The 25,710-nt window shown below is 40.1% G+C and overlaps 1 protein-coding gene across 4 annotated transcripts in view; it reads right to left on the bottom strand.

Moving 5' to 3' along the window:
• Positions 1 to 25,710, bottom strand: part of LOC126415345 (uncharacterized) — a 132,355-nt gene that overhangs the window by 89,545 nt on the left and 17,100 nt on the right. For 3 of the 4 annotated variants that reach the window (XM_050083423.1, XM_050083424.1, XM_050083425.1), the window contains exon 2: positions 14,584 to 14,782. The exons of the other annotated variant lie outside the window; for it this stretch is intronic. In XM_050083423.1, the coding sequence (XP_049939380.1) occupies positions 14,584 to 14,782 (199 nt within the window). The remainder of the gene's footprint in view (positions 1 to 14,583; positions 14,783 to 25,710) is intronic. 4 annotated transcript variants of the gene reach the window in all.

The raw sequence follows: 25,710 nt of genomic DNA, 5'->3' as shown, positions 1-25,710 counted from the left end.
TCATTACCTTAAGGTAATTTGAGATAAAAATACTGTTGAAATATGGTAACATCACATTGAGAACACTGAAAGATGAGTTATGGAAAATACATTCAGTATCATTTTGTATAGCCTCTTCCACTTTTATAAGTTCACAACACATGCTCAGAACACTTTACGATTATTTTGCTGTAGAACTGAGAACACTTTACGATTATTTTGCTGTAGAACTGGGCATTTAAAAAGTAGTCTAACCAATACTCTGAATACTTTAAATATATAAAACTCCAATGTCACTTCTGATAGCTCACAACACAAACCACTTCTATTAAGACAACTGAAACAGCTGGCAGTAGTTTTACAACTAGCAATGTACAACCTTATGTGCAACACAACAACTCATACAAATAACATCAGACATATCAAAAAACATCAAAATCTGTTGTGAAATATTCAGTTACAGTTGACTCCAAAAAACCTTGCTCTATGGTAACAAATTCACTAGGTTCCCCTGTGTTTACAAATTCTATTAAGGAGATTTCAAACTTCAATCTACCATACTCTGCAGAATGAATTCCTAAATGCTTTTTTTTACCTTAATTTTCTTTTCAGAGTCCAAAATCTGTTCAACTGAAACACTGTAATTCACACATGACAGCTGTCAATATTGTCACATAGAAGAAGGTGCAAGTAGATGAATTACGAACACTAACTTCACTCAACAAAGGTTTATTCAGCACTTGCACATACAAGAGGACGGAGCGAACTGCCTCCGGCCAGAACACATACAGTATATATACAGCTACAGGACATTCCAGTACAATGATTCTTGACATTTGTGGATACTTCTAGAATATACTCGAACCAAATATAAAAATTAAAATTGTACAGTCCAGGAGCTACTCAGCTTCTGCTACACTGCTCCCTCCTCAAGAGAACAGCATCTCGGTGTTACATCATCCTAGTCCAGGAACGAGTCATCGGTCCTGCATACTCCGACTCCCGATGACCGATTCTCACCCTGGCAGTAATCTTAGAACTTCTTTTGCCGCTACACTCTTCATCACGTTTCCATTTGTTGCCTGTCGCTGGAGCTTCAAATTTACCCTGGGTTGCAGGATCCTTATAGGGTTTCATTCTAAGGATGTGGACCACATCTCTGATTTTTCAGCGTCTTATGTCAGGGTCGAAATCTTCAGTTTCATACATAACATCAGACAACTGTCTTACAACCCTATAAGGGCCGAAGTAGTGCCTGAGGAGCTTCTCAGAGAGACCAACCTTCTGAACAGGAGTGAAGATCCAGACAAGGTCGCCAAGCTGGTAGACAACAGGGTGGTGGCTCATGTCATACCTTCGGCGATCATTTTCTTGAGCCTAGAGCATGCGGAGTAGAGCTAACTGCCAATCTTCCTCAGCTCTGGTTAACACGTGGCCGATGTAGACGTCGTCCACGTCATCAGGACGTAACAGAAACAGTGTCCATCATCGTAGTCGCCTCCCGCCCATGCACCAGGAAAAATGACGTAAATCCTGTGGTGTCTTGTTTGGTGGTGTTGTAGGCAAACATCACAAAAGGTAGCACCTCATCCCAGTTGCTCTGCTCAACATTGACGAACATTGATAGCATGTCAGCCAAGGTCTTACGAAGGCATTCAGTAAGCCTGTTAGTTTGCAGACAGTAGGCAGTCATCATGTGATGAGTAATGTTGCACCGACGGTTTATCTCTGTCACAAGATTCAATTGAAAAACTTTCCCACAATACGTAATTAATTACCTTGGGGCACTGTGTTTTAATTCGAGGCATGTTTTTGAAGTAAGTACCGTTTTTAAATTAAAAAAAGACATGCTAAGATATCTCAATAATTTTATTTTTACATTAAAGCCTTTACCTTAATCTACTTTTCTACATATTTTCCGTCAATATTGAGGCATCTGCCATTAACGTTGTACCAGTTTTTGAATACCCTCCTCATAGAAGTCTGCCACCTGACTTGTTAACCACTGCATCACCACTGTTTTGACTTCATCATCGTCTTGAAGACGCTGACCGCCCAGGTGTTTCTTCAAGTGCAGGATTAGATGTTAGTCACTGGGCGCAAGATCGGGGCAGTACGGAAGATGATAAGAGTTTCCCATCAAAAAGATGTGATGAAATCTTTGGTCTGATTCACCACTTGTGGACGGGCATTGTCTTGCAGCAAAACGATGCCCTTGCTCAACTACCATGGACTGTTGCTTTGATTCTGGTGTGACGTAGGCCAATCATGTATCATCGCCCGTAACAATTTGGCTTAAGAAATCATCACCGTCATTGTGGTACCGCTCAAGGAAAGTCAATGCACTGTCTAAACATTTGGTTTTGTGCACATCCGTCAACATTTTCGGTAACCTACGTGCGCACAATTTTCGGTAATTCAAGTGCTTGGTCACAATGCCATACAAAACACTACGAGGAACATTAGGAAAGTCATCCCGCATGGAGGAAATCATGAAGCGTCTGTTTTCTCTCACCTTATTGTACACTTCCTGCACCAAACTTTCATTAACGACTGAAGGATGCCCACTCCATTGTTCATCAAGCACATTTGTGCGGCCATCTTTAAATGCTTTTCTTACCATTCCATCACTCATAATGTTTTCTCCGTAAACTGCACAGACCTCACAATGAATATCGATCGCTTTTAGGCCTTTAGCACTAATAAATCTTATAACAACCTGTCCTTCACAGTCGGCGAAGAATCAGACTGTGATGGTGTCAGTACGTAGATTAAGATACAAGCTTTCATGTAAAAATAAAATTATTGAGATATCTTAGTACGTCTTTTTTTTTTTCATTTCAAAACTGTACTTACTTAAAAAACACCTCGTACAATGTCTTCCATGGTGAATTTGGCTACCTCAGATGCTTCGGCTGTTTTCACAGCTTTTGTGTCAGATAATCAGTGCAAACAATAATCCATCTACTGCCACTAGCATGCGTTGGAAATGGTCCAAGGAGGTCAATCCCAACATGCTGGAAAGGCGTTTCAGCTGGTGGAATTGGTATGAGTCAGCCAGGCAGTTTCTGAGGAGCTGTCTTTCTCCTCTGACACTCTCGACAGTGCGACATGTAGTGATGGACACTCCTAAATAAACCTGGCCAGAAAAATCTCTTGTGGATCCTATCATATGTCTTAATAAATCCTAATTGTCCGGCCTCAGGTGTGTCATGGAATTTCTGTAGAACATCTAAGCGCATGTGTTTAGGAATCCCTAGTAGCCACCTCTTTCCAAACGGATCAAGTTTTTCTTGCAAAGTAATCCATTAACTACCTTAAATTATCCTTTCACATCCTCTGACCGATTTAAGGCAAGCCTAATTTGAGATATCTTGGCATCCTTCTTCTGCACAGCAGAGATATCCTGGAGTGCTGCGAGACTGTCACTATCTTCATCAAAGTCTTGATGGTCTTGCACAGGGTTTCTTGAGAGACAGTCAGCATCTTGGTGTTTTCTTCCACTTTTGTACACTATGGTAATGTCATACTCTTGAAGACATAGTGTCCACCTGGCGAGTCGTCCTGTTGGATTCTCAAGACCTGTTCACCAGCTAAGTGAATGACGGTCTGTAAAAACTGTGAATGGCCTTCCATAGAGATACTGTTGAAGTTTGCACATGACCCAAATCACAGCAAGACATTCTCTTTCTGTAGTTGAGTAGTTTATCCTGGCTTTTGTAAGTGTCCTAGAAGCATAGGCTATAACCTTCTCTTTTCCACCTGAAATTTGCACCAGAACAGCGCTAATCCCATACCCGCTAGCACCTGTGTGTAGTTCTGTAGGTGCTCACTCATCATACAGATCAAGTACAGGTTCAGTCATCAGAGCTTTTCGCAGCACATCAAAAGAATCTTGTTGAGCACCACCCCAGATAAATTTAGCATCAGCTTTTAACAACTCTTGGTGTGGTCTGGCTTTGATACAAAAGTGTTTGATAAAACAACGATAACAAGAACATAATCCGAGGAAGCTTCTCACAACTCTGATACTTTTAGGAATAGGAAATTCCGTTATAGATCTCACCTTTTCTGGGTCTGGCAGCGCACCTTCGTTTGACACAAGGTGTCCAAGAATTTTGATTTCTTTTGCTCCAAAAGAGACACTTTCCTGGATTGAGTTTCAGTCTGCCTTTTTGGAGACACTTAAGAACGGCCCTCAGTCTTTTTATATGTTCATCAAATGTCTCTGAGAACACTATAATGTCATCTAAACAACAAAGACACATCATCCACTTCAGGTGCCTTAGAAGATTATCCATCATCCATTCAAAAGGTGCTGGTGCATTACACAAACCAAACGGCATTACCTTAAACTCATACAGGCCCTCACGGGTGATGAATGCAGTTTCCTCACGATCAGCCTCATCTACTTTGATTTGCCAGTATCCCGAGTACACGTCCATGGTTGAGAAAAACTTAGCCACCTTCAGAGGATCTAGTGTATCATCAGTTCGTGGAAGAGGGTAAACGTCCTTTTTAGTTACCTTATTAAGCTTCCTGTAATCAACACAAAAGCGGCAGCTGCCATCCTTCTTCCCGACGAAGACCGCTGGTGATGACCATGGGCTCTGCGAAGGCTGAGTGCTGTCATTCTTCATCATTTTCTCTACCTCGTCGCAAATTATTCGACGTTCCGTTGCTGACAAACGGTATGCACTCTGGCTTATTGGTTGAGTGCTAATATGGTGCTTCACAATCAATTTGTCTAATTTGCTCTCCACCTGTAGATTGAAACATTCAGAGAACTTGAAGAATGGCAAGTAGCTGCTTCTATTGTTCCTTAGTGAGATCTGATGATAGTTGACCTAGAAGACCTTGTCTCGTAGCGGTAGCGCTAATTTCACCCACAGACTCAGCATGGAAGGTTTCTATGACACTCAGCTGTTCTTCAATTAACAGCTCAGCGTTTGCTACGCACATGCGTCTTGGAAGGATCTGTGTTTCTCGTCGACAGTTAACTATCCACAATTCACCGAATCCATTCTCAAACGAGATGACAGAAGCTGGGATGACCAAGTTTTTTTCAGTGGTATGTTCCTCTTACATTCCACTACAAGATCCATGGGCTGATGCATGGCATGACACATGACAGTTACCTTTCTAGCGCTGACTACACGAATGATCACTTCATCCAGCACACATAGTCTCCACACACTCAGATGCGCATCTTCCTGTCAATAGTATCTCATCTCGTCTAGCATAATCTTCGAACGACCACAGTCTATAATTAACTGAGCAGCTTTCAAAAAGCCCCGTCCGAGAATGACAGTCATGACTACACTCTTGTAAGACGATGAATTCTAAGGGCTGTGTATGGCCACTTATACCCACATGAATGGTACATCTTCCTGTAGGTTTTACATATTTCGCATTAGCCACCTTCAGCAGAGATGTTTTGCTGTCGACAAATACGGTTTCTTGTAACTGGCGATAGTACTTCTCTGAAATGACTGAATATGATGCTCCAGAGTCCACAAGAGCTTGGGCTGGTCGGCCATCCACGAGGATATCAACATAGTTTCCTATTTTTGTAGCGATCAACGACAGAGGTTGCCATTGGTTTTTTTTTTTTTTTTTTTTGCAGCCTCACCTCCAAGGAAGGTCACACCCTTTAGTTGCGGCGGCTAGGAGATCAGCTGGAGCTTCTAAACAGTGAAGAATAATGTCACGTAGAGGAAGGTGTAATTAGATGAATGATGAACACTAACTTCACTTAACGAAGGTTTATTCAGCACTTGCACATACAAGAGCGCGGAGTGAACTGCCTCCGGCCAGAACACATACAGTATATATATACAGCTACAGAACATTCCAGTACAATGATTCTTGACATTTGTGGATACTTCTAGAATGTACTCGAGCCAAATATAGAAATTAAAACTATACAGTCCAAGTGAGTTTTGGACTCACGACCCTCCACGCAACAGTTTAGTATCACAACCACTATACCACAGTGCTACTCAGCTTCTTATGCAGCAATATGAACTGATGTTGTTTTCTAATCCATCAATTTTAAATTTACATGGTAGAACGCACGATATTTTCAGTTCAATTGAAAAGTGTATAATTGCTTCTCTAATTGTTTTAGCTGCATCATGCATTGCAAAAAATGTGTCCCTTGTCAAGAATCTTCTTAGCAATTATTTGCAACACTCATTTTGTTCCACACATCTGACCACTTTAGGAAACTGTTGGTAAATTTGAAACTTTCATCATCTCCAGATGAAAATGGCAGCTCCAGCAGGTTCCTCTTTGATGTTCATTTCATTGGACTGCAAAGCAAGTAAGTCAAAAAAATTATCCGGACATTTCATAAAACACTTTATTTACTTCAAAAACACAGTTTGATTCACACACTTTTCAATATAGTCTTCCTGCTTTGAAATGTACTTGGTCCAGCAGTTCGCATGCTTGTGTATTCCACTGAAATGAAGGTTTTCAAATGGTTGCAGCAACCACTGATGCACCACATATTGCACTTCTGCCACTGAAGAAAATTTGTGACTTCGCAAAGCATCTTTCAGCAGTTCAAACAAACAAACATCTGATGGAGCAAGATCTGGACTGTAAGTCGGAAGTTGCAGAAGCTTCAAACTCAATTTCTGGATGGTTTCAAGCACAAAGCAAGCCATGTGAGGACAAGTGTTATCCTACAACAACAACACTTCCCATGACAAAAACACCACCGTTTGCTGTGAATTGCTGGTTTAAGTTCGTTAGTCAATGATTCACAGTAGTCATCTTTTCTTATGGTTTTTCCCTTCTTGATGCAATCTTTCAGTGTAAGCCCTTTGTGTCCCAAAGTACAGTCAGCATAACCTTTCCCGCTGAGCCGCAGACTTAAATTTTTTCTTCAATGGTGATTTGGGGTACTTCCACTAAAAACTCTGGCATTTTGATTCTGGCTCATTGTGATGAGCCCACGTTTCATCATAGGTCGTTATTCTTTCCAAAAATGATTTGCCTTCTCTTTTGTAATCACCTAGTACGCACTGGCAGATCTAAAGACGTTTGAGTGCGTTCTTCAGTGAACTGATGTGGCACTCATCATGCACAAATTTAACGAAATTCATTATGGATGATGGTACAGGCAGAACCAAAGCAGAGGCTACGCCACTCATGGTAACCTGCTCATTTGGCAAAACCATAAATTGAGCTTGCTCCATTTTGTAAGTTGCTGAAGGGACCCTGCTTCCTGTTTGTGTCAAATTTGTCTGGCCACTTTTGAACTTTCTGATCTACTTGAAATGTCTAACCATGGCAATGTAAGTAAGTCCCTGAACTGCGCTAACAGTCTGCAATAAATTTCTGCCCCTTTGACTCCTCCTGACAAAAGAAATCTTATCACTGCCCTTTGCTCTTCCTTTGTGTGAACTGCTAGCAGGGTGGACATGTTTACACTGCCATTGCTGACTCACTTGTTGTGATGAAGGTCAAGTGAGGCGCACAGTCACCATAGTAGTACCAACTGTAAGCACCCATTTGCAGGATGCAGTATGACTACTGCAAAAATTGTTTTTTTCAAGGAAGTCCAGATAATTTTTGTGTTACCCTCGTATTAAAATTTTCCCACCATTTGTGAATAATTTATAGGAATATCAGTGTACCTGAGTCATCATTACTTAATTTCAGTGCAGAGAGGTTAGTTTCTTGAAAAATACGAGGGCCGTTCAGAAAGTAACCTCCGGTTGATTTAAAAAAATACACCAAGTTAAATAAAAATATTTTAATATATACATCTTACAACTACATCTTTGCACTATTTTTCTACATAGTCTCCATAGCGATTGAGGCACTTATCGTATCTCTTCACAAGCTTTGAAATTCCTTCTGCATAAAAATCACCCGCTTGTACCTGGAGCCAGCCTGTGACCGCATCTTTGAGCTCTTCGTCGTCATCAAACCGCTGTGACCCGAGCCATTTCTTCAAATGCATGAAGAGGTGATAATCACTTGGCGCCAGGTCTGGGCTGTAAGGTGGATGGTTGATAACGTCCCACTTGAAGGACTCAAGAAGGGCCGTTGTTCTGCGAGCAGAGTGAGGACGGGCGTTATCGTGCAAAAAAACGATACCGGAAGGCAGCATACCACGGCGTTTGTTCTGTATAGCCCGTCGTAACTTTTTTGTTGTTTCACAGTACACGTCTTGATTAATGGTCGTACCACGTTTCATGAATTCAACCAACAACACCCCTTTGGCATCCCAAAACACCGTTGCAATCAGTTTTCTGGCAGAAAAATCTTGCGAGGCTTTTCTTGGTTTGGTAGGCGAATTTGAATGTGCCCACATCTTTGATTGTTCTTTTGTCTCAGGGTTCACGTACTTAATCCAGGTTTCGTCACCGGTCACGATTCTGTTTAACAATGGTTCTCCTTCGTCCTCATAACGTGACAGAAAGTCTAATGCAGAGGCCATTCTTTGAGTTTTGTGGTGGTCGGTAAGAATTTTGGGCACCCATCGTGCACAGAACTTACGGTAACCCAATCTTGCTGTCACTATCTCGTACAAGAGAGTCTTAGAAATCTGTGGAAAACCAGTAGACAACTCCGACATTGAGAAACGTCGATTTTCACGAACTTTTGCATCAACTGTCTGAACGAGTTCGTCAGTCACCAATGATGGTCTACCACTCCTCTCTTCATCATGAACGTTTTCTCGTCCACTTTTAAATAAACGTACCCATTCACGGACAACTCCTTCACTCATAACTCTTGGTCCGTACACGGCACAAAGCTCACGATGAATAGCTGCTGCAGAATATCCTTTGGCTGTAAAAAACCTTATGACAGCACGCACTTCACATTTGGCGGGGTTTTCTATTGCAGCACACATTTCAAACTGCCACAAAAACTAAACTATCGCAGGTACGACGTTCACTCGACCACGGCTTGATGCCGACTGACTTGTTGCGTGCGTGAACGCACAGATGGCGTCGCTACTCCCCCCACAACCCGCACTGTGACCAATCGGAGGTTACTTTCTGAACCGCCCTCGTATTATCTACTAAAATAACTTTCTGTATCTCTGTATTTTGGAATAAAGTTTTATGACAAAATTTTTGTGCAGGTTTCAGTAATTTATTCCTTTCACTTGGGGGTCCAATGTTGCTCATGTCCGTAGGTCTAACCTTAACGTAACCTTCATGTGACCCCTGGGTGGTGCTAAGGGAGCAACAACAAATATGCGATCAGACGTAAAGTCTCTTTTAACCTCCTGATCAAGATACAACACGGAATTATGACAATTACGAATGATTTCTCAAAGGGTTCTTCTACCACTAGGATCCTGGGATCTGTCCTACGTGTGCGACAACTAAATATTGAAGGTATCAGTCGTGCTAAAAGTGAAGCCTTATCTAAACTGCTACTCTCTCATGAAGTTGATCTGGTAGCCATACAAGAAACGCACACCAGTGAGGAACAGCAGCTGCAACCAGAGGAAAAATACCAGGCTGCGATCTTCTAGGAGCAACATATCATCATGCCTATGGTAATGCTACAAATGTGCGAAATACTATAGATAAAGCCTTTCTTCTGTCTACTAGCACTGAGGAGGACATCCACTCCATTGTCATTAGAGTAGGCGACACTGAGGTTTCAAACATCTACAAACCTCCGAACTCCAAGTGGCCCAATCATGTTGCAGACATCTGACCACACCCAGGAGTCTACATTGGAGATTTCAACCATCACCACCAGAATTGTAAATACAAAACTAATGATGAAAATGGTGAAGCAGCAGCGGAATGGATGGACAGAAACAACCTCTTCCACGTCTTTGATGCCAAAGACCGAAGCACGTTTAACTCAGCAGCCTGGAAAAAGAGGGTACTGTCCTGATCTATCCTTTGTGTCCATAGACGAAGGAAACAAACCTCTACCAACTAATTGAAAGGTGCTCAATGACTTCCCTCATAGCCAGCACAGACCTGTGATACACGAAATTTGCACCCAAATCCCCCTGATCACATCCAGCCCTCAACCACATTGGAATTTCAATAAGGCCATTTGGCCTGGCTTCACGAAAGAACTTGACAATTGCATATGTTGGATACCACCTACAAATGAAGCTTATGAATGATCCATAGCAGCTATGATATCTGGAGCAAAGAAACATGTCCCTAGAGGGTATCGCAAAGAATATATTCCTGGATGGAGTGAAGAAAGTGAAAAGCTTTACCAGCGATTTACTGAGAGCAATGACCATTAAATAGCTGATCAGCTTTGTGGCTAGATTGAAGAGTTTTTAGCAAACAGCACACAGCATGTTGTTCTCAATGGAGAGACGTCTACAGACATTAAAGTAACCTCTGGCATGCCACAGGGGAGTGTTATGGGACCATTGCTTTTCACAATATATATAAATGACCTAGTAGATAGTGTCGGAAGTTCCATGTGGCTTTTCGCAGATGATGCTGTAGTACACAGAGAAGTTGCAGCATTAGAAAATAGCAACGAAATGCAGGAAGATCTGCAGTGGATAGGCACTCGGTGCAGGGAGTGGCAACTGACCCTTAACATTGACAAATGTAATGTATTACGAATACATAGAAAGAGGGATCCTTTATTGTATGATTATATGATAGCGGAACAAACACTGGTAGCAGTTACTCCTGTAAAATATCTGGGATTATGCATACGGAACGATTTGAAGTGGAATGATCATATAAAATTAATTGTTGGTAAGGCGAGTTCCAGGTTGAGATTCATTGGGAGAGTCCTTACAAAATGTAGTCCATCAACAAAGGAGATGGCTTACAAAACACTCGTTCAACCTATACTTGAGTACTGCTCATCAGTGTGGGATCCGTACCAGGTCGGGTTGACACAGGAGATAGAGAAGATCCAAAGAAAAGCGGTGCGGTTCGTCACATGTTATTTGGTAAGCGTGATAGCGTTACGGAGATGTTTAGCAAACTCAAGTGGCAGACTGCAAGAGAGGCGTTCTGCATCGTGGTGTAGCTTGCTGTCCAGGTTTCGAGAGTGTGCGTTTCTGGATGAGGTATAGAATATATTGCTTCCCCCAACTTATACCTCCCAAGCAGATCATGAATGTAACATTAGAGATTCGAGCGTGCATGGAGGCTTTCCGGCAGTTATTCTTCCTGCGAACCATACGCAACTGGAACAGGGAAGGGAAGTAATGACAGTGGCACATCAAGTGCCCTCTGGCACACACTGTTGGGTGGCTTGTGGAGTATAAATGTAGATGTACACAGCCTAGATGCAGCCAGGAGGAAAAAATGGGAAGGTAAAGTTAGCTCACTTGACTACACAAAATCAAGCAGAGAAGCTTGGTCTCTTCTAAGGAAGCTTGGAGATGGAAAAACAACTGCACGGACATCAGAAATCCATCCAAACAAACTTGCCTCGTATATAGTCATAATTTGCAAAAGCAAAAGGAGCAAAAATCTTACTGAGGATATAAAGAAAGAAATGAAACTCCTTAAATGTAGCTCTCCAACGACACAACCCAAACCATTCAACGTGGAAGAAATAAACACCGCCATCAGTAACACTAAATTAGGTAAAGCCCCTGGTGAGGACGGCCTACACCCAGAGTTCTTTGCTCACTGTGGAAAACAGGCTCATGCCTGGTTCGCCAAACTCTACACTGATATTCTTGAAAGACACCAGATACCAATGCTCTTCAAACTGACAAAGATTATTGCTATATTGAAGAAAAATAAACCAAGTGAAAAGCCAGAAAGCTACCGACCTATTGCCTTGCTCAGCATTGCATATGAACTCCTGGAAATACTTTTACTGAACAGAATTGGTCCTGATAACTCAAGATAATTCCAGTGTAACAGGTGGGCTTTAGACCATACAGGAATATAACAAATCAAGTTATGTCTCTTACAACTTACATAGGAGCAGGCTATCAATGAAAACTCAAAACTTCAGTGGCATTCATAGATTTAACAGCGGCCTATATACAGTATGGAAAGACGGAGTACTCTACACACTCCTTAAAGTTATCTCATGTAGAAGAACTGCACAAATTTTAAATCCATGTTGAGCCAAAGACAATTGTGTGTATAAGGGGATTGATGTAAGCAATAAAAGATCTAGAACAATGGGCTGCCTCAAGGGTCTGTTCTTGCTCCCTTGTTGTTTAGTCTGTACATTTCAGACATGCCAGAGAAGCTTTCAAGGAAATTCGGATATGCAGATGACTGGGCATTTGCTACCGGAAAACAAAACATTGAACAAACGAAAGAGATCCTGACAGAAGACCTCAAGAAGCTGACTCAGTACATCAAAAAGTGGGGACTCGAACCAAACACCAGTAACACTGAAGTTTGTTGCTTTCATCTCAACAACAAAATGGGTAATACGGAGTTAAAGATGTGCACGGACAACCAGAAATTGAGACACAACAGATACCCTGAATACCTAGGGGTCATATTGGATAGAATGCTGTCTTTCAATCATCATCTTCAATATGTTGCTACAAAAATAAGAACTCGCAACAACATAATTCATAAACTATGTGGAACAACTTCGGGATCTACAGCCGCAATTCTGTGGTGCTCCGCTCTAGGGTTAGTGTACTCAACTGCTGAATACTGTGCTGCTTACCAGCTCAATAGTGCCCATACAAATATCACAGATACCCAACTAAATGCCACAATGCGTCTTATCACTGGCACAATCAAATCTACTCCCATACACTGGCTACCAGTACTAAGTCATACCCCTCCGCAAGATCTCAGACATAAAGATATTCTCTTAAGATAATTCAACAAAGTAATGGACAATCCAGAACTACCGATACATTCTGACATCAGCAACGCAAATGCTAGTCGGCTGCGTTTGAGGAAACCACCAACAATAGATGGCATGAACTTGAGGAACAGCAATTACCAAACTACCATTGAGTGGCAGAAGAAACTTAACGACAAATGCTGCCTGTGAACAAGACGCCGCCACCTGGTTTCAGCCTCCCTCGCAGACAATAGTCGACACTAAACAGAATCCAAACTAACCATGTGAATTGTGCAGCCTCCCACTTCAAGTGGAACATAAGTTCAATGCCTGGGTGTGACTGTGGGGCTACACAACAGATGATCCAGCACATCATCACCGAATGTAGGACAAGAAAGGATAATGGCAGTGTTGGTGACTTTGCTCTCGTGACTCCACAAACTATAGACTACATTCGTAATCTAGACATACAAGAGTAGTTTTCAATCATGACAGATGCTGTATCTCAGCTGCTAAATAAATAAATACTTTCACTTTTGTATAGGTCTTTAATAGCAGGAAACTTTGCATATAGATGTAAATTTTCTACTGGGTTCTGTTTGTCAATATCTTTCATAACCAGATGTTTCTAATATACCTGAATATATGTACAAAATCAAAAGCATACAGACCTAAACTGATGGTTCATTGTTCAAGATAACAAACATGTTTCGTTCAAGCAATTATCAGAAACAACAGCTTGAAATGAAAGTCAATACTTTTAATGTAAGCTGCATTAACTCACAACGTGTGAGGTATCTTACTGGAATTAAACTAACAATTTCTTTCAAATGACCAAATGTAGACGAAATCATGAAAGCCAACAAAGTTATTGTGCTACAAACAGGCTGACTTTCAGCAAACCCCATTATAGAGCCATTACAAAAGGAAAGCTTCTAATGAACATAGATTTCATCCATCTGGACAACAACATGCTAATCTCTGTCACTTAGCATTAGAAAGTTGGTTCTAAATTCCTGTTTTCATTTGCAACATTAGCAGACAAACAAAGCTTTCTTTGCAGACTTTGCATGTATTTGGGATGTTGTAAAGTGTACTTGGGATGTGGCAAAACTAATATGGTATGCCTTAAAACATTACAAGGCTGACTGTTCATACAAAAGGAATGCGAGGATATTGTTTCACAAGGGTAATTTCTCTTCTTTTTGAGGATAAGCACTATTTGACCCACTAGAAAAAGTAGTTCCTTATATAGTTTTTCTTCTGTTGTTTGTTCACTAGATGGGATCTTTTTGTATACAAATGACACCCCTTCCAAGTCAGATATTAAATTATTAGAAGCAAAATTTTCTGTGTCAAACATACCTAATCAACCAGGTCTGCAACTGGACCATCGCTGTTGTTTCTGGCCAGCAAGTATTCAAGACAGCTGTGATACTCTAAGAATTTAATTTTTAATACAAATTTGAACTTTTAAATTCTCTTGTATACCACCACTAACAGGAATTGGGGGGGGGGGGGGGGGGGGGGGGGGGTATGACTTTCACACCATAAAACCCAAAAGCACACAAAAGAATTTTCTACATGCAGTTTTCACTTGGAACTATTTTCACTGCTGTCATTTATCTTACTGCTAATTTGAATCCTTTTTCAACCACTGGTTCAGTTTTTCTTCCAATATTTTAAGTTATCTCTCTCTTCTCATACCATGACAACATAAGATGAAGTACTGGCATTATTAAAACATTTTGGTAAACCTGAGAATATACTTGGCACTGCACTGGGTTACAATAGGTTCCTATCACTACCAACTTCTTGAATATTTCCTTCCTCATTGCAAGATACACCTACATAATTGAAATCACTGTCTCCAAAATGTTTGATGCAAACAACTGCATATTTTGAAGGTTTCCAGTCTTTTTGTGGAATAGCTTTATACAATGTAGCTGCCCTGTCCCCATCAGTTGGAAATCAGAATACAGTAGCCTGTTTCTTTCATGGAGTTTCCATAGTTGCTGAAACGTCCTGGGATGCAATATTTTGGAGCCATCTGCAAAACGAAAAATACAATATATACCATGATGCATCAGATCAGCCAATGTATTACGTTAAAGCTACAAGCATTTGCAATAAAAATAGTCTGATAGTAAATGTTAACAGCTAACACATCATTTTGTTAATTCAATTATTTTAGTTTAATTTCAATAAATATACTTACACTTCATTGTTAATAAAGAGTTATTATAATTCCAAAGTTCGCAGAAGAAATATGTCATCAGTACGAGCTATTTCGTGAAAGGCAACTTCTCATTTCTCAGCTAATAAACAAGACAACAACGAAACACACAAGTAATCCAGCATGTGCTTTGAGGCAGCCAACAAAACAGTGTTGCCTTTTTGTAAGCACTTCAGCCTGGTTTTTAAAAGGCCATACAGTACAGGCCAAAGCCTTTTAGTTACAAATGATTCATATGTACAACTAGTTCTTAGCTACGGAATTCTTTTCTAGGGAAGGAATACACAAAACACGAAAATAGTTTTCAAGCAACAGAAAAGGACTGAAAGAATAAAAAAAATGAAATAAATAGATAGTAATCAGGCTCTATGTCAAGGTAGGTCAATACACTGGAGATTTTAACTACACTACGGAATGACATCTACGAATCAGTTAAACACAACAAAAATATTCATCTTGCAGGAATTGGAAATTCCTGTTGACATTTTCATTAAAAAAAATAAAAAAAAAAAAAATAAAAAAAAAAAAAAAAACCACACAGTTTTCGCCATGTTCATGAATCAAGATCTAGACTGAAAATACATTTATCATTTAAGTATGAACACAAACAACACTTTCTTCAAGAGAATAAAATTTTACACTAAAATGTCTACGGAGATGAAAGTAATTACTGAAACAATTTTATTTAAATAAGCAGTTAAAAGTACCTGCTAAGCAATACATGCTACACAATGAAGAATTAGTAAAATAACAAAATGGTAGGGGGTTTGACACAAAAATTTAAACCCAGTAAATGACAGTCAAACAATTGTTATTACACAGTGAATTTACACACTATTATTTCCCCCGAATTTCACAGTGTATTTACACACTATTATTTCCCCCTTGGAAAAATCATATATTGAAGTTCTGCTTCGTATTTTCTTTATGAACTCAACATTTTACTCGTAATAGAAGGATAATAACTCAATTTGTCACACAAGCAAATGGTAAATTTTCATACATTAAATGGAAACCAAACGTCACAATTCTGTCAGCTGATGGTGCGCACAGTGACTGGTACAGAGAAATTCGTTAACAGTGTAGCATTAGCCTTTTACACGACGAGATAATTATTCTGTAAGAATGTATAAAGGAGACCAACTACTCACTAGGTATAAACTGACCAAGGCGGCGCTGTTGTTAACAGACTGACCTTCTATTTGGAAGTATGGAGGCCCTAATCCACATCCGGCCATTGCAATTTAGTTCTTTCATGGACTCCATAAATTACTTCAGGTAAATATTGAGCTGACATCTGCAACACCATTGTTAAAGCAGTACAGATGGAAACAACAACTGCTGCTGCTGCCACAACTCCACAGTAGGTGAGACCAAAGTAACCATAGTGTAATCGTGAAGTACTGTGCTTGGTGGTGCAGTGATAAAACGCCAGATTAAAAATCCAAAAGTCTGAGAAAATTGTTCAATATGGATTAACCAAATGAGGCAGTGCAATTGTTAAGAGACTGATCTCATATTTGGGAGGTGTTTTCTCTATCCAGTCATCCTGATTTATGTTTTCCATCATTTTCCTAAACCATTTTAGGCAAATGCTTCATCAAGGTCACATCAAAACCCCTGTATCATCCTCATAAAAGCATGCTTATATACACTGTGTGTGTGTGTGTGTGTGTGTGTGTGTGTGTGTGTGTGTGTGTGTGTGTGTGTAGAGCTTCAATCAATCAAGAATCAATCAACACTCAGTCCTAGCAATTCTTTCCATCATTTACCATTCCTTTTGCTTCCATAAATGTTTGTTCATGTGAAAAATGCCAAGTTGCACCATGGCTCAGAACACATGTCAAACTGTAGGCTCCCCTTTAACACACTGGGCAAGTCAATTCAGTTTAGAAGGTGGAAGTAGGCAACTTCACACCTCCACCAATAGGACAAAGCCTAATAAAGCACTGTGGTGTTCAAATCAACTTTCAGGCTGATTACTGTTTTACCTTTAGTGGTTACAATCAGGCAGTTATCACTGCTTTTAGTAAAGTCTGGACAAATACCAAGATCCAGTTTGTCAACAGAAAGTGAACCACAATACACCAAAAGTTTCTGTCGATACAGACACGAGACAGGAAACAGAATTAGTTAACAATGTGATACTACACTGACAGACTGATGGCGTCACTGGCATGGCAGTGGTAGGAGCCTTGCTGAAAACACTCAACACAAAGCAGTATTAACATAGGCTCCAACGAACTAATGGGACCTCCACAGTAATACAGGTTTTTGGGCTAGGCAAGTTCTTGTTGTAAACGCCTTTAAAAAATTGAAAATAATAACTAAACGCTTGGGGAAACAGGAGTTCTCATTAGGGATGTAAATTTAACTACAATGTGCAATGTATGTAAAAGATTGTCCAGACTCATTTGCTGGTCTTACGAACGCGCAATCAATCTGTCACCTTCCAACCTAATCTAGGCCTCTGTCTACAAAACACATCTCTCACCACAAACTGCGTTTAGCAAAAAATAGCTTTATCTTGCGACAATATGCAATGGCTTCATCAACCCACAATCAAACTGACACCTTCGTACCTAACCTAGGCTACCGGCTATGCTACGATTCAGTCTATCACTGTGACATGACGATTAGGTTTAGTGAATTTTTTCCATAAAGGACACAGTTGAACTAAGAGGCTGTTTCTTTATAGAATTCAGAATAATAACCACTACCACTCACAATAGAAGGTAATTTTATCTAATTCACAACCAGTTTCGGGCTTGTGCCCATCTTCGTGTGGATTTACATTAAATGCTTTGATGTTGGAGATAGCTGTTTAAATAAAAAACAAAATTTGATGATGACTAAATAGATCCAATTGAAACAATTGAAAGTGGCTAAGTGACGTTGTAAATCATTATTTTAATTACATACAACTGGAAGATCCATGTTAGCAACTTCCAATTGTTTCAGTTGGATCTATTTAGTCATCACATTACTTTTTTTTAACAGTGTCTTCCAACATTGAGCACTGAAACATGTAATTGAGTGTAAAACTATCTGAAGATAGACACAAGCCTGAAACTGGTCATGCATTAAATGAGATCATCTTCTATGATGACTGGCTGCTGTTATTGTTCTAAATCTTATACTCCGGCTCTTGATCCAGATTTGAGGAAAGAAAGTATCTCTCAAACTCACTCCACAAAAAACTAACAAATACATGACAAATCTGCACTTACATTTTCTTGGTCAGCACAAACCGTTATACTTAGAGAATGCCAGATATTAATATCACATCCTCTACACTGAACCCAATATTACCTTACATTTCAATTTGAAGTTATATTCTAAAAACAAAGATTCTGTAACTTCCCAAACGAAAGCGTTGGTACGTTGATAGAGACAATAACAAACACACACACAATTTTCAAGCTTTCGCAACCCACGGTTGCTTCATCAGGAAAGAGGGAAAGACGAAAGGATGTGGGTTTTAAGGGAGAGGGTAAGGAGTCATTCCAATGCCGGGAGCGGGGGGAAAAAAGGGACAGGTATACACTCGTGTGCGCGCACACGCACGCACGCACACACACACACAGACATATGTAAAGGCAAAGAGTTTGGGCAGAGATGTCTGCCTCGACTGACATCTCTGCCCAAACTCTTTGCCTTTACAAATGTCTGCTTGTGTCTGTATATGTGTGTGTGTTTGTTGGGGGTGGGGGGGTGGGGGGGGTGCTGGTATATACCTGTCCCTTCCCCCCCCCCCCCCCCCCCCCCCCCAAGGTAAGTCTTTCCGCTCCTGGGATTGGAATGACTCCTTACCCTCTCCCTTAAAACCAACATCCTTTCGTCTTTCCCTCTCCTTCCCTCTTTCCTGATGAAGCAACCATGGGTTGCGAAAGCTTGAAATTTGTGTGTGTGTTTGTTATTGTCTCTATCAACGTACCAACGCTTTCGTTTGGTAAGTTACAGAATCTTTGGTTTTAGATATATTTTTCCCACATGGAATGTTTCCCTCTATTATATTGAAGTTATATTCTCTTACATCTATATCCATACTCTGCAAAGCACTGTGAAATGCATGGTAGAGTATTTCCCATTGTACCATATACAAGGATTTGTTCCCATTCCACTCAGACATAGGGTGTGGGAAGAATAAGTGCTTAAATGTCTCTGTGCATGCTGCAATGGGTCTAATGTCTTCATGATCCTTAAGGGAGAGACACTTTCAAGACAAATGCAAAATACCTGTCTTAAACTGGATCACTCACCAAGAGGCGGCAGGTTTTACTTATGCAAGCTTTCAGAGCCAGTGGCTCCTTCTTCTGGCAGAAGGGCTGAAGATGAAGGAAGAGTGGTTAAGGGAAAAGAACTGGAGAGGATTAGGAAACAGGTTAGAGTTCGGAAAGGTCACCCGGAATTCTTGGTTAGTAGAATGGGATGAGAAGGGAAAACAGATTATATTTTGTTCGATATGCTTAAAATACAGGTATGTTGTATTTGTAAAATGCAAAATGCTTCTCTTGAATTTTTTATTTCATACGTCGTGGTTTTTTTCACGTAATTATCTATTGAAGGTTTCGCTTTTCTAAACGAAAAGGAAGAATTTCATAAAGGCCGGCAGTCGCGAGTTTGTTTAGTACTTAGGCGTAAATTTCATATGAGCATAGATATTTGTTTTTGACTAGACTTAGCGCTTCAAAGTTAAATTAATTCGTGTCTCTCATCCAGAATTTGTGTGTTTAGTTAAAAGTTTCAGAAGCAAGTTTATAAGTTTGTTTACATTAGGGTTTTAGTTATGTATTAGTATGGGTTATGAAACTATTGTGTTGTTGAAGTTATTTTCTGCTTCTGTGTTACGTCTTACTATCAAACCATGTGTGACAAGTGTGGTGGTTGCTGTAGAAATTTGAAAGAGGGGGTGTTCTGTATAGACTGTAGGTTGTGGTTTCATTGGGGCGAGTGCAGCGGAGAGGAAACGAGGATAGATAATGAGGCTCTTCCATAGCAGTGTAGGTTATGTAGAAAGGACAGAAAAATTGCGGAACAGGAGGCAAAGATTTGTGCCCTTAAGGCTGAATTAGAAATTGCGAATTTGGAATTATGTAAGTTAAGGGATGAAAAGGACTCTGGGTGCTGGGAAAAGGTAGCAAGCAAAGGGCGAACAGGGAAACAATTGATAAAACTTCTGAAATTCAGTTAGCACATCAGTTTGGCTCGCTATCTGAAGTAGTACAGGAAGGGCCTCATCCAGATGTAGTTGAATGTCGGTTGAAGCAGAATACTAGCTTAAAGAAAAAAAGACAGGTTGGGATCAAATGAGAATAGGAAAAAAAATTCTGTTTATAGGTAGTAGTCATGGGAGCGGTTTGGGCCAACAGCTTCAGGAGAAATTAGGGACAGAGTACCAGGTCACAAGTTTTGTGAAACCAAGTGCTAGCCTTAGCCAGGTTACAGAAAACTTAGGTCAGCTATGCAAGGACTCTGAGAAGGAAGATCAGGTAATTATAGTTGGGGGAGCAGGAAACAGCCTGGCTAGGAATACAAGACATAGTATTAGGAGTGACCTGTATAAAATAGGAGCAGAAACTGGGCACACAAATGTGGGGTTTGTGGAGGTCTTTGCGCCATGATCAGCCCTGGGTAAACACTGCTGTAAGGTGTGTTAACACCGAGCTGAACGGGATGCACCAGACACCGGCAAAGTCTCACATGAGTGTTGTTCCAGTTGCTATTGGCAGGTGGGGTTACACTACACATGGCCTGCACCTTAATAGGAATGGAAAGAAAAGTTAGCTTCTCTATTAGCAGATACTGTAAAGGAGGGGGGGGGGGGGGGGGCACAGTCACACAAGGGGTGATCCCTTTGGCTATTGGGACCAGGCAGACAGGCTTTTTAGGTTAAAGCCAAATTCCAGACAGACAACAACCAAGGAAAATAGAAGAAAAGAAACTTCATGCACAACAAGTAGGGATAACGCTAAGGGTGGTATCAACTTACTTCACCAGAATTCAGGGGAATAAAAAAAAAAAAAAAAGGAGGAGGGGTTGATAATGTGTTTAGATGATCTCAAAAATAAGAATGAGATCAATATACTTTGTCTGTGTGAGCACCATGTAACTGTGGGGATGGAAAATGTCAGTATAAATGGGTATAATTTAGCATCTTACACTTGTAGATCTAGTATGGATAAAGGAGGAGTTGCCACTTTCATAAAACAAGGGTATAAATACAGAACTGTTGAAGTAAGCAAATTTTGTGTTGATCAGCACTTTGAGGTTTGTGCATGTGAACTTCAGCTAGATAATGTTGTGTTGATATTAGCAACAGTGTACAGGTCTCCACTAGGAGATTGGAAGCTATTCATAAAAAAAGTTTGACTCCCTATTATGCTGTCTGTCAGACAAAAAGAAGAAGTTATTAATCTGTGGTGATTTCAATGTTAACTTTCTACGATATTCTGACAGGAAAAGTGAACTAGAAGTGTTGTTAACAACATATAACTTAGAATCAGTTTTCAATTTCCCTACACATATAGCTCAGGATAGTAGTACTCTAATAGATAATGCAATTCTACAGCAAGAGGATGCAGAACAAACACATGCTTTCCCTGTGGTAAATGGATTATCTGACCATGATGCACAACTGATTAACCTAGCAGGGTATACACTTCAGAAACCATTAAGTAAAAGTGTGAGGGTGCTCAACCCAGTATCTATAGATTACTTCAGAGAAAGTTTAGGAAATGTAAACTGGGAAAATGTATATAATGGGCCAAATGTTAATGATAAATGCAGCATATTTCTTGATAAATTTATATCCCTTTCTTAATATTGTTTCCAAAGAAACTTACTAAATGTAACACCACAAACTTTTCACAGAAACCTTGGATTACTACAGGTATTAAAGTGTCTTCAGAAAGAAAAAGAAAACTGTATGAGACAGCAAGAACTAGTAAAGATCTAGAAGTAGTTTTACACTATAAAAATTATTGTAACATACTGAGAAAAGTTGTAAGGCAATCAAGAAATATGTATGTTAGAAAAGAAATTAACAACTCCAGCAGTAAAATCAAATCAATGTGGAATGTTGTTAGAAGGGAGACAGGAAAAGTAACCACTGGGGTAGTTAGTATTACTGTTAAAGAGAATGAGACCACCTTAACCAACAGAACACAGGTAGCACTTCTTAAGTGCTGGAGAAAAAATTGATGAGAATAGTTCAAAAGAAAAAGCCAGGCAGTACATGGAAGAGGCAGTTTTGAAAAATTTTAGATTAAGTTTCATCTAACAACCTCTTGTGAAATAAGGCAAATTATTAAATCTTTGAAAAATAAATGTTCTGTTGGAGTAGATGACATCTCAAACAAGTTATTAAAACAATGTGGAGCAATTACACCTGATGTTTTAAGTCACATATGTAATGCATCACTGACTAAGGGTATTTTTCTGGACAGGTTAAAATATGCCATTGTCAGGCCTCTCTACAAAAAAGGGGGAAACCACAGATGTCAATAATTACCGGCCAGTATCCTTGCATTCTACGGATCGGAGCTTGGAATCTCATATCCCTTAATCGGGCAGGTAGGTTAGAAAATTTAAAAAGGGAAATGGATAGATTGAAGTTAGATATAGTGGGAATTAGTGAAGTTCGGCAGCAGGAGGAACAAGACTTCTGGTCAGGTGAATACCGGGTTATAAATACAAAATCAAATAGGGGTAATGCGGGAGTAGGTTTAATAATGAATAGAAAAATAGGAGTGCAGGTAAGCTACTACAAACAGCATAGTGAACGTATTGTAGTGACCAAGATAGACAAGAAGCCCATGCCTACTACAGTAGTACAAGTTTATATGCCAACTAGCTCTGCAGATGACGAAGAAATTGAAGAAATGTATGATGAGATAAAAGAAATTATTCGGGTAGTGAAGGGAGACGAAAATTTAATAGTTACGGGTGACTGGAATTCGACAGTAGGAAAAGGGAGAGAAGGAAACATAGTGGGTGAATATGGATTGGGGGAGAGAAATGAAAGGGGAAGCCGTCTGGTAGAATTTTGTACAGAGCATAACTTAATCATAACTAACACTTGGTTCAAGAATCATAAAAGAAGGTTGTATACATGGAAGAATCCTGGAGATACTAAAAGGTATCAGATAGATTATATAATGGTAAGACAGAGATTTAAGAACCAGGTCTTAAATTGTAAGACATTTCCAGGGGCAGATGTGGACTCTGACCACAATCTATTGGTTATGAACTGTAGATTAAAACTGAAGAAATTGCAAAAAGGTGAGAATTTAAGGAGATGGGACCTGGATAAACTGAAAGAACCAGAGGTTGTACAGAGTTTCAGGGACAGCATAAGGGAACAATTGACAGGAATGGGGGAAAGAAATACAGTAGAAGAAGAATGGGTAGCTCTGAGGGATGAAGTAGTGAAGGCAGCAGAGGATCAAGTAGGTAAAAAGACGAGGGCTGGTAGAAATTCTTGGGTAACAGAAGAAATATTGAATTTAACTGATGAAAGGAGAAAATATAAAAATGCAGTAAATGAAGCAGGCAAAAAGGGATACAAACGTCTCAAAAATCAGATCGAAAGGAAGTGCAAAATGGCTAAGCAAGCATGGCTAGAGGACAAATGTAAGGATGTAGAGGCTTATCTCACTAGGGGTACGATAGATACAGCCTACAGGAAAATTAAAGAGACCTTTGGAGAAAAGAGAGCCACTTGTATGAATATCAAGAGCTCAGATGGAAACCCAGTTCTAAGCAAGGAGGGGAAGGCAGAAAGGTGGAAGGAGTATATAGAGGGTCTATACAAGGGCGATGTACTTGAGGACAATATTATGGAAATGGAAGAGAATGTAGAAAAAGATGAAATGGGAGATATGATACTGGGTGAAGAGTTTGACAGAGCACTGAAAGACCTCAGTCGAAACCAGGCCCCGGGAGTAGACAACATTCCATTGGAACTACTGACAGCCTTGGGAGAGCCAGTCCTGACAAAACTCTACCATCTGATGAGGAAGATGTATGAGACAGGCGAAATACCCTCAGACTTCAAGAAGAATATAATAATTCCAATCCCAAAGAAAGCAGGTGTTGACAGATGTGAAAATTACCGAACTATCAGTTTAATAAGTCACAGCTGCAAAATACTAATGCAAATTCTTTACAGACAAATGGAAAAACTGGTAGAAGCCGACCTCGGCGAAGATCAGTTTGGATTCCGTTGAAATATTGGAACATGTGAGGCAATACTGACCCTACGACTTATCTTAGAAAATAGATTAAGGAAAGGCAAACCTACATTTCTAGCATTTGTAGACTTAGAGAAAGCTTTTGACAATGTTGACTGGAATACTCTCTTTCAAATTCTGAAGGTGGCAGGGGTAAAATACAGGGAGCGAAAGGCTATTTACAATTTGTACAGAAACCAGATGGCAGTTATAAGAGTCAAGGGGCATGAAAGGGAAGCAGTGATTGGGAAGGGAGTGAGACAGGGTTGTAGCCTCCCCCCATGTTATTCAATCTGTATATTGAGCAAGCAGTAAAGGAAACAAAAGAAAAATTCAGAATAGGTATTAAAGTCCTTGGAGAGGAAATAAAAACTTTGAGGTTTGCCGATGACATTGTAATTCTGTCAGAGACATCAAAGGACTTGGAAGAGCAGTTTGGCGGAATGGACAGTGTCTTGAAAGGAGGACATAAGATGAACATCAACAAAAGCAAAACAAGGACAATGGAATGTAGTCGAATTAAGTAGGGTGATGCTGAGGGAATTGGATTAGGAAATGAGACACTTAAAGTAGTAAAGGAGTTTTGTTAATTGGGGAGCAAAATAACTGATGATGGTCGAAGTAGAGGGGATATAAAATGTAGACTGGCAATGGCAAGGAAAGCGTTTCTGAAGAAGAGAAATTTGTTAACATCGAGTACAGATTTAAGTGTCAGGAAGCCGTTTCTGAAAGTATTTGTATGGAGTGTAGCCATGTATGGAATTGAAACATGGACGATAAATAGTTTAGACAAGAAGAGAATAGAAGCCTTTGAAATGTGGTGCTACAGAAGAATGCTGAAGATTAGATGGGTAGACCACGTAACTAATGAGGAGGTATTGAATAGGATTGGGGAGAAGAGAAGTTTGTGGCACAACTTGACTAGAAGAAGGGATCGGTTGGTAGGACATGTCCTGAGGCATCAAGGGATCACAAATTTAGCATTGGAGGGCAGCATGGAGGGTAAAAATCTTAGAGGGAGACCAAGAGATCAATACACTAAGCAGATTCAGAAGGATGTAGCTTACAGTAGGTACTGGGAGATGAAGGAGCTTGCACAGGATAGATTAGCATGGAGAGCTGCATCAAACCAGTCTCAGGACTGAAGACCACAACAACAACAGAAGACAGCATGTTGTTATCAATGGAGAGACGTCTACATACGTTAAAGTAACCTCTGGCGTGCCACAGGGGAGTGTTATGGGACCATTGCTTTTCACAATATATATAAATGACCTAGTAGATAGTGTCGGAAGTTCCATGTGGCTTTTTGCAGATGATGCTGTAGTACACAGAGAAGTTGCAGCATTAGAAAATAGCAACGAAATGCAGGAAGATCTGCAGCGGATAGGCACTCGGTGCAGGGAGTGGCAACTGACCCTTAACATTGACAAACGTAATGTATTGCGAATACATAGAAAGAGGGATCCTTTATTGTATGATTATATGATAGCGGAACAAACACTGGTA

The sequence above is a fragment of the Schistocerca serialis genome, chromosome 1, assembly GCF_023864345.2.
Source record: "Schistocerca serialis cubense isolate TAMUIC-IGC-003099 chromosome 1, iqSchSeri2.2, whole genome shotgun sequence".
NCBI lineage: Eukaryota > Metazoa > Arthropoda > Insecta > Orthoptera > Acrididae > Schistocerca > Schistocerca serialis.
This window is presented reverse-complemented; position numbering and strand designations above follow the sequence as displayed.